This window comes from Scyliorhinus canicula, chromosome 20, assembly GCF_902713615.1.
Source record: "Scyliorhinus canicula chromosome 20, sScyCan1.1, whole genome shotgun sequence".
NCBI classification, from domain to species: Eukaryota; Metazoa; Chordata; class Chondrichthyes; order Carcharhiniformes; family Scyliorhinidae; genus Scyliorhinus; species Scyliorhinus canicula.
Genome location: NC_052165.1, coordinates 34,268,112 through 34,284,459, shown reverse-complemented (window position 1 = coordinate 34,284,459; position 16,348 = coordinate 34,268,112). Strand labels below are relative to the sequence as shown.

Below are 16,348 nucleotides of genomic sequence, written 5' to 3'. Positions count from 1 at the left end.
AATCATCTTTGCATTCCTTTCCTCTACATCTCTGGAACTTTTCAGAGGCCTATAGAAAACCCCAACAGGGTGACCTCTCCTTTCCTGTTTTTAACCTCAGTCGACGAGTCCTCATCAAACGTCCTTTCTGCCACCGTAATACTGTCCTTGGCTAACAATGCCACCCCTCCCCCACTTTTACCACCTTCCCTGAGCTTACTGAAATATCTAAACCCCGGCACCTGCAACAACCATTCCTGCCCCTGCTCTATCCATGTCTCCGAAATGGCCACTACATCGAAGTCCCAGGCACCAACCCATGCCGCATGTTCACCCATCTTATTCCGGATGCTCCTGGCATTGAAGTAACACACTTTAAACCACCTTCCTGCCTGCCGGTACACTCCTGCAACTTTGAAACCTTACTCATGACCTCACTACTCTCAACCTCCTGTATACTGGAGCTACAATTCAGGTTCCCAATCCCCTGCTGAACTAGTTTAAACCCTCCCGAAGAGCATTAACAAATTTCCCCCCCAGGATATTGGTGCCCCTCTGGTCCAGGTGTAGACCATCCCGTTTGTAGAGGTCCCACCTACCCCAGAATAAGCCCCAATTATCCAGGAATTGAAACCCTCCCTCCTGCACCAATCCATGTAGCCATGTGTTCAACTGCTCTCTCCTCTCCCTATTCCTCGTCTCGCTAGCACGTGGCACGGGTAACAATCCAGAGATAATAACTCTGTCTGTCCTAGATCTACGTTTCCACCCTAGCTCCCTGAATTCCTGCCTTACATCCCTATCCCTTTTCCTACCTATGTCGTTGGTATCTATGTGGACCACGAATTGGGGCTGCTCCCCCTCCCCTTAAGGATCGCGAAAACACGATCGGAGACATCGTGGACCCTGAACAACCAGGGAGGCAACACACCAACCGCGAGTCTCTCTCGTTCCCACAGAATCTCCTATCTATCCCCCCAACTATGAGTCCCCAATGACTAATGCTCTACTCCTCCTCTCCCCCCTTCCCTTCTGAGCAACAGGGACAGATCTGTGGTGAGAGACCTGTACCCCATGTGCTTTACCCCTGGTAAGTCCCCCCCCCCAACATTAGCCAAAGCGTATACATGTTACTAAGGGGAACGACCACATGGAATCCCTGTACTGACTGCTTCCTCCCAGCCCCTCTCACCGTCACCCATCTATCTTTATATCTTCGAGTAACTACATCCCTGAAGCTTAATCAGATTAATCATGATGGTACCGAGTAGGTTTGAGGGACTGCATGGTTGGTTTTCCTGCTATTCCTTACTTTTTATTACTTTTAAGAGGGCACTGAACTTTTGAGAGGGCGCTGGATTAGTTCTTGACTGGGGCAGGGCTCCTATCATGGACAGAATATGCAAGTGCCCTTATAGCTAGTATTTAGGCCATATGATCGCAAACTGGTTTTGATTGCCGAGGGGGATCAGGCAGGAATTTCCCCTCATTGGTTCAGGGCTTTTTCATGTTTTTTATTGCGTGTCTCTGAGACAGAGAGCAAGGGTGAGATAGGTAGAGGGTGGTGGGAAGAAGCGTTTAGGTCCGGATTCCTCCAGCCATCAAGGTATGCAGGCAGGCTTGATGGACAAGCTGGCCTTTAATACTTGTCATGTTCAGAACTCCATTGCAATACTGACCATCAACAGCAACAGCACCTGTTGGGTGCACCTTAAGGCACAGATGCATCAATAAACTCAAGTTCACAAATCTACTCAGGGCTTTTAAAGTATGTAAATCAATCAAGTTTTAAACCAAATTAAAAATCACAACTCACTTCATCCAGTCCACCTGCCACTTCAAGAAATGATTGATATTTGCAACACATTCATCTTTGAACAAGGACAATCGCCTTTGAAGCGTAGAGCCACATCTTCTGCCTAAAACGGAAAATGAGAAAATACATTCTTAGATTAACACACTCGAGTAGAACAATTATTTTTGAAAATATATTTTTCAGGCATTTGAAAACTGAATCGTGGTACTGTGCAGTTCAGGTGCAATAAATATTGACTGCACTGATCCTCGCAGTATCAGGTGTCAGACGTTAGCTGTGCCACTGCAAAATGGGCCAGATTAAAGCTTTCCTGTTTACCATCGTACTGTGCCGTAATGGACATTTAGTGTGTTTTTTGAAACAAAGCAAGGGACATTCAACAGCAATTAATCAGAGAATATCATATTATTGAGCCCATACAATTAAAATGGCTTAATTGCTATAACAGCTCACCCATTTTTGCTGATAATTCAGCTCCCTTATACTGGTGGTTTGGCACTGCTCCAAGATCACCAGCTCCCATTTTAAAAAATTTCGAGTACCCAATTCTTTGTCCCCCCAATTAAGGGGCAATTTAGTGTGGCCAATTCACCTACCCTGCATGTCTTTGGGTTGTGGGGGCGAAACCCACGCAGACATGGTGGGAATGTGCAAATATCATGCGGACAGTGAACCGGGGCTGGGATTGAACCCGGGCCCTCGGTGCCATAAGGCAGCAGTGCTAACCACAGAGTCACCATGCCGCCTTACCTGCTCCCATTAATGGAAAACATATATTAAAAAATATATACTAAAAATAAGAGGAAGAATTAATCTCACTCCTCTCCAACAGTTTAGGACTTGGTGATTTTCCAGTTCCTGGGTGCGTGACACTGCCTTCGTTACAAAAACGCCAACCGAGTTACTGATCTCTCTGGAAAAGGAAACCTATTGTCCAGTTCCTGTCTAGCCCGTAACATGATTCTAGTCTCACATCAAGGTAGCAGACTCCGAGTGGGCCTAGCTTCAGTTTAGATCAAGGAGGGACAGCAAATGATATCGACTTTGCCAGTAACATTCACACCCCATGAATGAATAACATAAACCTGGCTGCAGCATAGGGAGCAATCAGGCCGCAAGCACTACTGACCCATAAGAGAATAAGTCAATTGTCCATCCATTCATTTAAGTGGCTGGAAAATCAGGATAGCTTCCTTTACTGCATTTCCCCTACTGGCTGAACCTAGGCGATATAATGTACTTGCGAACAGAAATTCCGACCCACAGCAGTATCTGCACAAACACTGTGACCAATGCAAAGTCATTATTAATTATCTTGGTATCCTGCTTTTCTTTCAAACACATTGCTCTTGCAAGCTGCCGGCAACGATAGCATTTCCTGTGTAGAGCCAGCCCTGCAACCTAACCACCAGCACAGACAATGTGGGTTTTTGAATTGAGTCTTGTGCGCACACTGATGGAAACACAGCCTCCCGCTCATTAACCAACACTTAAATCACTTCGTTCTGAAGGGCCCGATGGTTATGGACAGGCTCACACAAGCGCCAAATAGACATGTTCCTCCTCACCCCATTCAAGGAACGGGGCCAAATTAAACGCTTGTTTTGTGTTCCAGGTGATGCAAGGTTTTGTCAGCAGAGAAGGCTGACGGGGGACATGATTGAGGTGGACAAAAGTATGAGGGGCATAAGATCGGGTAGATAGGAAGGATATTTCCCCCTTAGTCGAGGGGTCAATAACCAGGGGACATAGATTAAGGTAAGGAGCAGGAGATTTAGAGGGGGTTCTGAGGGAAAACGTTTTCACCCAGAGGGTGGTGGAAATCTGGAACTCACTGAAAGGGTGGTAGAGGCAGGAACTCTCATACCACTTAAGCAGTATTTAGATGAGCACCTGAAACGCTATAGCATACAAGCCTACGGACCAAGCGCAGGAAAATGGGATTAGAATAGATTGGTGCTTGATGGATGGGTCGAAGGGGCTCTTTATGTGCTATAAAACTTTATGATTCTTTGGTTCTGTAATGAGGACAAAGCAAGTTGACTCGTGGAAACTGAGGAAGTCATTGCTTCTGAAACTAAAGAAGTACAAGAAAAAGAGCAATCAAGCTTGCGGATTAACAGATAACAAATTATTTATCTTGTCATCAGGCTGGTGTGTGTGTCTCTGTGCCAACTGGGCAGGATGGGGTGGGGTAGCACATAGCAGCTGTTGTCAATGTTCACATTTTAACTGTGAGGTCGCAATATTGTGTTAGATCTTAAAAATAGACAAATTCTCAATTGAAATCAAAAGCAAAATACTGCAGATGCTGGAAATCTTATATAAAAATAAGAAATGCTGGTAAATACTCAGGAAGTCAATGCGTCAGAGCCTTTTCTGTTTTGGTTTAAATTGATCAGACTGCATAAGCCCATTACTCTTTACACTTTGTGCCAGTCAGAAGACCTTCCTTTCAACACTTTGAGTTTTAAAAATATTTTGACCACATTTCTAGTCTCACAAGCTTTAGCTAAAGCCTCACTTGCAAAGAATACGATGCAGCCGTCGCATTCTAAAGCAAAAGCAGGGCTGAAAGAAATAGAACATTTTACAAAGTTAGTTCAGCGAGTCATTGCACTGCATCTATCAGTAGAGGCACGCTCTCCATTTCTTTAATAAAAAAAAAATTTAGAGTACCCAATTATTATTTTTTCCAATTAACAGGCAATTTGGCAATCTGCACATCTTTGGGTTGTGGAGGGGGGGGGTGAAACACAAGCAGACACGGGGAGAATGTGCAAACTCCACACAGTCAGTGCCCCGGGGCCGGGATCGAACCTGGTCTTCAGCGCTGTAGGCAGCAGTGCTAACCACAGCAACACTGTGCCGCCCCATGTTCTCCAATTCTAGATAGTCCTACAGTTGGAGTGATGACTGGCAGCAGACAATATCAAATGTCAGCTCCTGGAGCAGAAAAAGCACTCTTTTAAAAAAAAAAATTTAGTGTACCAATTAATTTTTTCCCAATAAAGGGGCAATTTAGCGTGGCCAACCCACCTACCCTGCACATCTTTGGGTTGTGGGGGCGAAACCCACGCAAACACGGGGAGAATGTGCATACTCCACACGGAGAGTGACCCAGAGCCGGGATCGAACCTGGGACCTCGGCGCTGTGAGGCAGCAGTGCTAACCACTGCAGCACCGTGTTACCCCAAAAGCACTAATTTTTGCTCATAAATGCACAATGCAATACAGTTAAGTCTCTGCAAAACGGATCAGTCTGATCATTTGTGAACTCAAATGAGACACTGCTCCACTATGCTTTGCCTCAAAAAAAAAAGAGTAAACTGATTCTTTTTTTTTATAAATTTAGATTAGCCAATTATTTTTTTCCAATTAAGGGGCAATTTAGCGTGGCCAATCCACCTACTTTGCACATTTTTGGGCTGTGGGGGCGAAACCCACGCAGACACGGGGAGAACGTGCAAACTCCACACGGACAGTGACCCAGAGCCGGGATCGAACCTGGGACCTCAGCGCCGTGAGGCGGTTGTGCTAACCACTAGGCCACCGTGCTGCCCTAACTGATTCTTAGGAGGTAGTGTCTCTTAAGGATCACCAGGTTCCTGAGCAGACTGCTCTTTGGTCTAATGCAATGCTCCTCTAATTCAGTTGCTGCACATTTGCAATCGGGGGAGAATCCAATTGACAACTCCACATCCAGAAGTAAGGTGGAGCATATTGGAATTCAGAGACCTGCTGTCCATGATTTTCCAACCATTACGGTGAAAGGGTGAAAAAAAACAGAGGCACTGTGTACTGCTATCCCCGCTCCTGCATGCCCAACATCCACAGGTGCTCCTCCTCCTGGCAGCATGGATTTGGAAAATTATCCTCCTGTGTGCCACAAGGCAGTAATGTTTTTGAAGGTAAGGTTAACTGTTTGTAACAAAACCATAACAAATAGAAAACACAGCACTTAGGGCATAAGTGATAAATAAATCAATCCACCACATGCTGAATACTTACTTATCAAATTTGTGAATCTGCTCCTCGTTATATGGCAGCTCTGAAAGAGAAAGAGTATTCGGGATAAAATCCTTGGAATTTAGAAGTCAGAAAAATAAGTTCTCATTCATGAATCCAATAAGGAATACAGGTGAAACCTCTTTACCCAGAACATGGATCTGACTACCACAACGAACAGCTGAACAGGGTGGATGCAGGGAAGCTAGGCAAGTACATGAGGTGGGAAAGGAATAGAAGGATATGTTGCGATTAGATGAAGAGGGATGGGAAGAGGCTTGCGTGGGGCTTAAACACCAATTTGGAGCAGATGGGCTGATTGGTTTGTTTCTCTGCTGTATATTCTGGTTTGTTTCACACGCTGTATATTCTATGGAATTCTATAATTACTGCTTCTACTTATTGTGTTACAATGCACATCTATCAAAACAGCAATGTAACTAGAGCAGCAGAAGAGGGAGGCACGGTGGTGCAGTGGTTAGCACTGCTGCCTCATGGCAGCGAGGACCCGGGTTCGATTCCGGGTCACTGTTCGTTTGGAGTTTGCACATTCTCTCCATGTCTGCGAGCGTCTCACCCCCACAACCGAAAGATGCACAGAGTAGGTGGACTGGCCACGCTAAATTGCCCCTTAATTGGAAAAAAATAATTGGGTATTCTAAATTTAACAAAAAACAACGGCAAGACTCAAAGTTCTCCAGAGCACATCAAGGTAATAGAATTGAGCTGCTATAATTCCCCAATAACTTGGCACCGACTACAAAATAATGAGGTGGGGCCACCTGCCGGAGTGCATTGTGTAACTGCTATAGCAGATAGGATCTTGCAGAATTCATGATGCCACATCTATTCATGGGTCTGCCATCAGCACATGACTCTACATAGATTGCTTTTTCAACTTGCGTAAGCATAGGCAAGGCCAGCATTTATTGCCTAAGTGCATTCAAGCTCTGTGGTATCAATCAGTGGTTCCTCTACTTTCCTCTTAACCACAACATATTGGCTCCGAGCAAACCAAAATCTGTAATTTGTCACAAAGTTGAACTCCTCCAGTTGAGGGACCTTGATGCTGAGGAATGGAACTCTGCCTAGCCCAGGCACCCAGTGTCAACACCAAGTGTTCCAAGGTCAGGTATAGCATGATCAGATGCGGGATCCTGCCACAACCTTGAAGAACATACTCTACTCTGCAAAGTTCAGCATATTTTATTTATTCCCCACAGCCATTCCATGGCCTGAATGAGACTAACAGTGGCCCAGGCTCTGGGAAGAGTTTTGTACCCATTCTGGACCCAGATTTTCCAACTCACTTTGTGAAGAAAGCCAACAAGCAAAATTCTCCATCTCCTTTGTCGAGGCTGGATATGAATCTCAACCCTCCACAAAGGTTTAGATACTAATGCTCCATGTAGTTCCCAACGTTTTTCTTTAAGTATACAAGTCTTTTACCCTTGCACGACAGAAAATAAAATTAGCCAATGAAATTAAGAAAAAGAGGGCAGCAAGGTGGCGCAGTGGGTTAGCCCTGCTGCTTCACGGCGCCGAGGTCCCAGGTTTGATCCCGGCTCTGGGTCACTGTCCGTGTGGAGTTTGCACATTCTCCCCGTGTTTGTGTGGGTTTCGCCCCCACAATCCAAAGATGTGCAGGCTAGGTGGATTGGCCATGCTAAATTGCCCCTTAATTGGAAAAAAATAATTGGGTACTCTCAATTTATAAGAAAGAAAAAGAATTGCTGCAAAAGCTAGAAAACTGAAAAAACCCACAATGGTAAAAATATACATTGGAATGAACAACATCTGGAAAGAAAAACAACAGTGTCTATACCAAAAATGTTAACTCATCTTTTCTCTGTTCAGTAATTGCGATATATCTCCAATATTTGCTAGCTCTATTAAAGAGACTCTGAATATTAGTGTTTTTAAAAAAAAATATTCTTTCAAGGGTTGAGAGAGTCACAGGTTAAGGCCAACATTGTTGCCCATTCTTAACTGCCCTTAAGTTGATGGTGTGCTGCCTTCTTGAACAGTGACAGTATTGCTACAAAGCGGCTTTGGTGTAAACTGGGAGTGAAGGGGCCAGGCTCAAAACCTGGCAAGTGATGTGAAGCCAACTAGAAGACGGCAGCCTTCCTCTACTTTAGCTATGTGACAGAAAATACCTTTAAAAGGAACACAAAAGAACATTTTAAAAATCTGGAATGGAAAAATTTGTTCTATCAGCTCCCATCTCTCAAAAGCCCACAGACAACTGCCTCAATTAAAACTTCTAAGATTTACCCATTTGTTTGCAATAAAGTCATCATGCATAGTGTTTCACTTGGCAATGTGGGAGCAGTAGGATAACTACTTGACCACAGCTCCACATCATTATAAACTGGGATCAGTCTTAAACCAGCAACGGTCAAAATTCTCATTAAGCAACATATGGGGAAAGAGTTCTTCTGAGAAACTACTCACTTTCTTGCCCCTTCCTACATTAAAGATTCCTTTTAACTCAACAGCACAATTTTCACCACCCACCCCCACCACCTCCAAACTCTGGTTGCAAATATCTTTTAAAAGGCATGCATCTGAAAGGGGTCATACCCTTGCTCTTAAAGGCAAGATTTCTTGAACGACCAAACTCTTAACTTTAAGATCAGGAGTCCACATCTGACTGTGGCTGACATACTGGCCTTCAACTACTCTGCTAACAAAGTATAAAAAGTGTGTGTCCTTACTGTGCAACGCTTTATCCTTTTTGAACTGATGATAGATCTCAGTTATCAAATCTTGAAGTACCTGAAGTTTTTCAATACTAAAAAAAAAGAAAACATATTTTTGATTTACGTGGACAGGATTGACAGCTCCTGCCAAAGGCAACAACAAAGCAGCAGGTAGGTGTTTGGAAATTTAAACTCACTTTCTGTCTTCTGGATGCGTCCCTTTTTCATATGCCCAATGATCCGACAATTGGCTACCAGGCAAAAATGCGCCTTCAATGTCTTTCAAATCACGGTTTATGGATTCCAAAGAACCTGCCAACTACAAAAAGCATGTTTTTAAACTTATATAGCATTCGGAGTGATTAGGAGGATCAAATAACATTTTTCATAATCCATTTCTGAAGGGAAGAAGTGGGAACAGAACTGGTTCAGGTAAAACTTTGCACCCAGGACAAACAAAGAGTGGGCTGACGGTTGTGTCTAGTGCAATAACACAAAGGTGGTTATACAAAGAAAGTTCTTGGGAAACATTGATGGAAACATTGAATAAAACGGATAGAGGGGGGCGGTGCAGTGGTTAGCACTGCTGCCTCACGGCAGCGCAGACCTGGGTTTGATCCTGGGCCCGGGTCACTATCTCTGTGGATTTTGCACATTCTCCCCATGTCTGCATAGGTTTCACCCCCACAACCCAAAAAGATGTGCAGGTTAGTTGGATTGGCTGTGCTAAATTGCCCCTTAATTGGACAAAACATAAATGGGTAGTCTAAATTTACCAAAAAAAATACAGAGACCTCAAGTCTATTAAATTCAACTTATTCTGATCACATATTAACGGACAAGCGCTCGGGTGGAAATGTTGGGTTACTTGATTTTCACAAAATAATCTACTCACACGCAGAAGCTTGCTGTGGATTTCTGGAATTTCATTCAGTTCTGGTGGCAGTATGGTTGTCTGCTGCAAATTGTCGTATCTGTCAAGTGTGCAAGACGCACAATCAAAAAGAAAGGTTAGCATAGGAGGTTTGATGGAGATGTTCAGAATCATGATGGGGATAGTCAGAGTAGATCGGTAGAAACTGTTCCCGGTCGTAAAAGAATCAAGAATGAGAGGGCACAGATTTATGGTGACCTGCAAAAGAAGCAAATGTGATGAGAAAAAGCCTTTTCACACAACGGGCAGGATTTTCTGCGCACCCCACCAGGTGTTTCACAGTGGTGGAGTGGTCTGCAATTGATCGGCTCCGTGATCTTCTGGTTTGCCGTTGTCAACTGAGTTTCCGTTGAATGGACGCCTCGCCGCCGGAAAACCTGCGGCGGGGTGCACCGTTGGGAGGGACCAGATGATCCCACCAGCATGAATGGCAGAAAGTACCGGCCAGAGAATGGTTTGGATCTGGAATGCACTGCCTGATAGCGTGGTGGAGGCAGTTTCAATAGAGGCATTCAAAGGCAGGTGACTGACATTATGTCATGATATCCGTTTGGAGAGCCAGTACAGACACAATGGGCCAAACCGCCTCCTTGCACCGTAACGATTCTGTGATTCTGTGAGGGTGACAGCGTATTGCTCGCATCTCCCTCAACCAGAAGAATTGAAATCGTGTTTGAGAAAGAATGAATTACGGAGGTCATCCATTAGCTGCTTATATCCGGTTTGAAATGAACAGCAAGATTCCAAACTTTGATCCATCAGTTTGGCTGTAACTGGAATTTGATAATCTTGAGTTCCCTGCTTTTTTTTTTTAAATTTGAGAATTTTCTCTACAAGGTGGTATAAATTTCTTGATATTTTAAAAGAAAGTTACTTTTCATCAATGAGAATATTTGACAAATTATTTGCATGTCTGAGTTGCATGTATGTTGAATTCAAAATAGACAGGCAGCTGGAGCTGGACCCCAATTTCCAATCAAATCTCACAAGCGTGAGATGTGGTTGGAACTCGTGTCTGAATTATGTAGCTCTAAACTTAGATTGATTGTATTTTTTTTTTAATTTAGAGTACCCAATTCATTTTTTCCAATTAAGGGGCAATTTAGCATGGCCAATTCACCTACCCTGCACATCTTTGGGTTGTGGGGGCGAAACACTAAAATTTAGATTTATGATAAAAGTAACAGCCAATGGACTCGACTCACCCTTTTTCATTTGATATCTGGTTTCATAGACTTCTCTGCGATTTGAAGGGTCCTAAATTAAATTGGATCATGGAGTCTGTGACACCAATAAAGAGCATGTGGCTATTATGAAAGTGGTGCTCACATTCTCCCTGTGTCTGCATGAGTTTCACCCCCACAACCCAAAGATGTGCAGATTAGGTGGATTGGCAATGCTAAATTGCCCCTTAATTGGAAAAAAATTATTGGGCACTCTAAATTTATTTTTAAAAATGACAGTGCTGCTAATACTCACAGATTTTTGGCTCTCTCAACCGTAGCAATGCAGAAGTTTAGCTTCAGAATCACTTCAGTCTTCCTGTGCAAAATTTCGTGAAAACTCTCCAAGATGATTCGACTAGTGGAGTGAATGCACGGGTTAGAATAACTGTGGCAGCATACACACATACATATACACACACACTTGCAAGATTGTGGTTTGTGGATGCGAGGGTGGGGTGGTAAATGGCTAGTCAGAACTTGCGTAACTTGATTTCAGTATTCCAAGGCAATAACAGACCAAAGCTTTGACAGTATCATTCAGACTTGAAATGTTAGCTCCATTCTCTCTCCACAAATGCTATCAGAACTGCTGAGATTGTCCAGTATTTTCTGATTTTGTTTCAGATTCCATCACCCACAGTAATTTGCTTTTATTTTGAGTCTGTTTATCTGCTGTGCAACTCAATGGTTTTAAATGCATTAACAAATATGAGTCCATTGTTTACTTCTGATCAGAGAACGGGATTAAAGGCAGATTTTTCTTGCTGAGTTAATGCCTGATGCCAGTCTGTAATCCTGGCTCCTCACAATTCAATTTACATTATTTTGTTCCAGGAGGGAGATAACAAAGCAGAAGACCGAGGCAAAGCAGAGGATATAGGAGGTGATGGAGATACCACAGATGGTGGAGCATCGGACAGGAATAGATGGGACGAGATTGAGGAGGGGATGTGGGCGGATGCCCTAGAAAGGGTGAACTCTTCCTCTTAGTGTGCGAGGCTTAGCCTCATACAGTTTAAAGGTACTGCATAGGGCTTATATGACTGGGACAAGGATGAGCCGGTTTTTTGGGGACCGAGGACAGGTGTACTAGGTGCTCAGGGAGCCCAGCATACCATATCCACATGTTCTGGGCATGCCCAGGGCTGGGGGAATTTTGGAAGGGTATAGCAAGGACGGTATCGAGGGTGGTAGGATCCAGGGTCAATCCAGGCTGGGGATTCGCAATATTTGGGGTTGCAGTGGAGCCGGGAGTGCAGGAGGCAAAAGAGGCCGGTGTTCTGGCCGTTGCGTCCCTAGTAGCCCGGCGGAGGATTCTTCTTCAGTGGAAGGATGCGGGGCCCCCAAGCGTGGAGGCCTGGGTGAACGATATGGCGGGGTTTATTAAATTGGAGAGGGTGAAATGTGCCCTAAGGGGGTCAGTGCAGGGGTTTTTCAGGAGATGGTAACCATTCCTAGATCTCCTGGCAGAACGGTAAAAACAAACGGTCAGCAGCAGCAACCCGGGGGGGGAGGGGGGTTGTCTCTTGTTTTTGTTTTGGGTTGAATATCTGTTTTTTGCCAATGACAGGCGTTAATTTATTGTTTCTCTTTTGTATTTACGGCGGGGGGGGGGGGGGGGGGGGGGGGGGGGTCTGGTTTTTTTTTGTTCTTAGAATTTTCTGTTATTGTTTTCTTTTTTGTGAAAATTTGAATAAAAATCATTTTTTTAAAAAAGGAATAGATGGGACAAGAGATTATACAACTGGAAGAAATCTCCAAGCTGGCAGAATGCACAAGAGTGAATAGATCCTGCTAAACTCTGCTGAATGGCTGGGTTTTGACTCGGAATGGAGTGAAGATTGTTGCGGGGAGGAAGAAATTGGAGTACTTTCACATTCAATTGAGACATTCAAGATGAAACTGGATTATCTTCTGGAAAGGAAGAATGTGCGTGCGTATGGGAGGGAAGGTAGGGGAGTGGCACAAAGTTAATTGCTCCCTCGGGAAGGGAAGGCAGACATGACAAGCTGAATGCGCTGTAACAATTCTGTGATTCTACGGAGTGCTCAACAGCCAAACATATGTACACGTGTAACCGGCTACCTGATTTTTTTTGACTTTTGTTTAAGTCTTCCAGCGTTCTGAGCTGATGCTTTCTCTTGAACGTTAGAAGCTCAGACAGAACTTACACAATGTCAAAGGTGTGGTCAAGTGTCATCAAGTCCAAGGCTACAATAACTGAGTTTTCTTAAATTATAAGCAGAAATACTCAGCAAGTCAGACAGTGTCTGTGGAGAGAAAAACTGTTAACATGTCAGGTCCATGATGTGAATTCTCTTTTGTTTTTCAGGCAGATTAAGAAATTTTGGAATCATCGTTTTTTTCTCTTGGACAAAGAAATGACTGTAAATCCAGCAACAGTTAATAGACATCGAATACAGTGGTTACAATAAAGACGACATGCATCTTCAGCATCTTTCAGATTATTCACAATATCTTTACTTGCCATGACACTAGAGACCTTGGAACATCCTTGCATGTTTAAGCAGCACTTTTTGTTTTGCCGCACAGAAATAAATGGCCCAGTAACATCAGGAATAACTACAAAATGGTCTCAAAACTAAATTTCACTTGAAAGAAAGGTTGGCACCATATTAATAAATTGCTACGTATGCAAGTGCAGCACAGCAACCTGTTTTTATATAGCGTTTTTTAAGGCACTTAAAAGTTCCCAGTGCTTCACAAGAGTGCGACCAGACAAAGATTACCGCAGAGTCAAAGGATGAGACCAACAGGACGGGCGACCAAATGATTAGTCAAGGCGTACCAGTGCTTGGGGTCAACAAAGGCGAAAGTCCAGCTGCCAACATGCAAATCAGGGAAAAGGAGTTCGGGGATAACACAATGTGTTCTTAAAAATAAAAGGGGTTCTGAAAACTCTTAAGAGGATGACTCTGAACTTGAACAGTACAGTAGCACCGTAGGTAGCACTGTTGCTTCACAGCTCCAGGGTCCCAGGTTCGATTCCCAGTTTGGGTCACTGTCTGTGTGGAATCTGCACGTTCTCCCTGTGTCTGCGTGGGTTTCCTCCGGGTGCTCCGGTTTCCTTCCACAAGTCCTGAAAGACGCGCTGTTAGATAATTTGGACATTCTGAATTCTTCCTGTGTACCCAAACAGGCGCCGGAATGTGGCGACTAGGGGCTTTTCACAGTAACTTCATTGCAGTGTTAATGTAAGCCTACTTGTGATAATAAAGATGATCATTTCCTTGCATATAAAAAACAAATTCTGAACATTTTTTTTTAAAACAAAGAAAACAATTTATAGGGCGGCACGGTGGTTAGCTCTGCTGCCTCGCGGCACCGAGGACCCGGGTTCAATCCCAGCCACGGGTCACTGTCCATTCTCCCTGTGCCTGCGTAGGTCTCACCCCCACAACCCAAAGATGTGCAGGGTAGGTGGATTGGCCTCGCTAAATTACCCCTTAATTGGAAAAAAAATTGGGTACACTAAATTTTGGAAAAAAAGGAAAACTATTTACTTACATTAACCACCGAACACCCTTCCGTACCAATTCCTGATAATGCAAGAGTGTGGAGGCTATTTTCCGTGCTTGACAGACAACACCAGCAATATTCTAGAATAGAATGCACAATATCCAGTTTGATATTTTCTTTGAATTTCTTGGAGTGTTAAAAGTTTGCAGGTTTTTTATTACAGGAGAAAAAAAAAGAATCAAAACAGTCCTAACCTTAGTGCAGGACACATCAAGATCCAAATCATAACGAGAATGTAACTTTGGAATTGAGGCTGCAATAGAAAACATGAATTTGTGTTCAGTGTAATGGACGGTCACAGATGTAATACAGGCATGGTTCTGCTGCCAATTTGCTTTCATACTACTAGAATTCAAACCTACACTTCCTGAAAACACCAATCATAGAAAACTTCCCAAATCCCTATGCAGGGTGAACTAGTTTCTGAGTCACAGTGATGGAATGATTAGGAAGGCTGCCCAAAGCTTGGTCAAAGGCACAGATTTTAGGGAGGGTCTTAAATGAAGAGAAGGAAGGTGAAAAGTGAAAGAGTTGATGAGAGAATTCAAGAGCACAGAATCTAACTAGCTGAAAGCACAGCTGCTGATAGTGGGGTGAAGGGGATAAAGAAAATGAAGCCAGCGGAATGAAGTCATCGGTCAACATATAATTAGAAGTGATATAATCATCGTAAAATGTCTATTCCCCTCCATTCTGTATACATTAATACATTATCCTTCCTTAATATTTCCTCCTCCTTTCAAATGGCCATCGCTTCATTGTGCTGTGTAAGGCAGGTGGGAACCAGAATGTTAGCTTAGAAGGTGTAATAACTGAAGGGGAAATAGAGAACCAAAATAAGAGAACATCACCACCCTAGGGCAGAGCAAAATAAGTGATAAGTTTGAGAAGGGAGGTGGTCAATGAGGGACTGAGGGTGTTGTACCTAAATGCGCGCAGTATACGGAACAAGGTAAATGAGCTTGTTGCGCACATTGAAATTGGCTGGTACGATGTTGTGGGCATCACAGAGACGTGGCTGCAAGGGGATCAGGTCTGGGATCTAAATATGCAAGGATATGCGCCCTATCGAAAGGACAGGCAGATGGGCAAAGGGGGCGGGGGTGCATTGTTAGTAAGGAAGTTAATTTTTTTTTTCTTTTTTTTATAAATTTAGAGTGTCCAATTCATTTTTTCCAATTAAGGGGCAATTTAGCGTGGCCAATCCACCTACCCTGCACATCTTGGGTTGTGGGGGCAAAACCCATGCAAACGGAATGAAGTTAAATTGATAGCAAGGAGCGATATAGGATCAGAAGGCATAGAATTTCTATGGGTAGAGTTGAGGAATCGTAAAGGTAAAAAGACCCTGATGGGAGTTATGTACAGGCCCCCAAGCAGTAGTCAGGATGTGGGGCAGAAAGTAAATCAGGAGATAGAAAAGGCATGTAAAAAAGTCAACATTATAATAATCATGGGGGCCTTCAATATGCAGGTGGACTGGGAAATCAGGTTGGTAGTGGATCCCAAGAAAAGGAATTTGCGGAATGCCCGAGAGATGATTTTTTGGAACAGCTTGTGACAGAGTTTATTAGGGAACAGGCAATTCTGGATTTGATGATGTGTAATGAGGCAGACTTGATTAAGGAACTTAAGGTGAAGGAACCCTAGGGAGCAGTGACCACAATATGATAGAATTTACCTTGCAGTTTGAGGGAGAGAAGCTGCAATCAGATGTAATGGTATTACAGTTAAACAAAAGTAACTACAAAGACATGAGGGAGGTGCTGGCCAATGTTGATTGGAAAATGAGCCTGGCACGGAAGACCGTGGAACAGCAATGGCGGAATTTTTGGGGGGGTTATTCAGGGGGCACAACAGAAATTCATGCCAAGGAGGAGGAAACTTGCTAAGGGGAAGACAAGGCATCCATGGCTGACGAGGGAAGTCAAAGACAGCATAAAAGCAAAAGAAGCATACAAAGTGGTGAGGATTAGTGGGAAGCCAGAGGGTTGGGAAGCCTTTAAAAGCAAGCAGAGGACTACAAAAGCAATAAGGGGGGAGAAAATGAAATACGAGTGCAAGCTAGCTAGTAATGTAAAGGAAGATAGGAAGAGTTTTTTATTCAATATATAAAAGGTAGGAGAGAGGCAAAAATAGG

General features: G+C 43.7%; 1 protein-coding gene across 1 annotated transcript in view; it reads right to left on the bottom strand.

Annotated features, from left to right (window-relative positions):
- The window catches only part of LOC119955005 (serine/threonine-protein kinase TBK1-like), a 53,968-nt gene that overhangs the window by 16,784 nt on the left and 20,836 nt on the right, over window positions 1-16,348 (bottom strand). Inside the window, 9 exon segments of the mRNA XM_038780800.1 lie at window positions 1,796-1,866; window positions 1,868-1,898; window positions 5,807-5,846; window positions 8,524-8,600; window positions 8,706-8,827; window positions 9,404-9,482; window positions 10,922-11,023; window positions 14,197-14,288; window positions 14,403-14,461. Of these exon segments, the coding sequence (XP_038636728.1) occupies window positions 1,796-1,866; window positions 1,868-1,898; window positions 5,807-5,846; window positions 8,524-8,600; window positions 8,706-8,827; window positions 9,404-9,482; window positions 10,922-11,023; window positions 14,197-14,288; window positions 14,403-14,461 (673 nt within the window).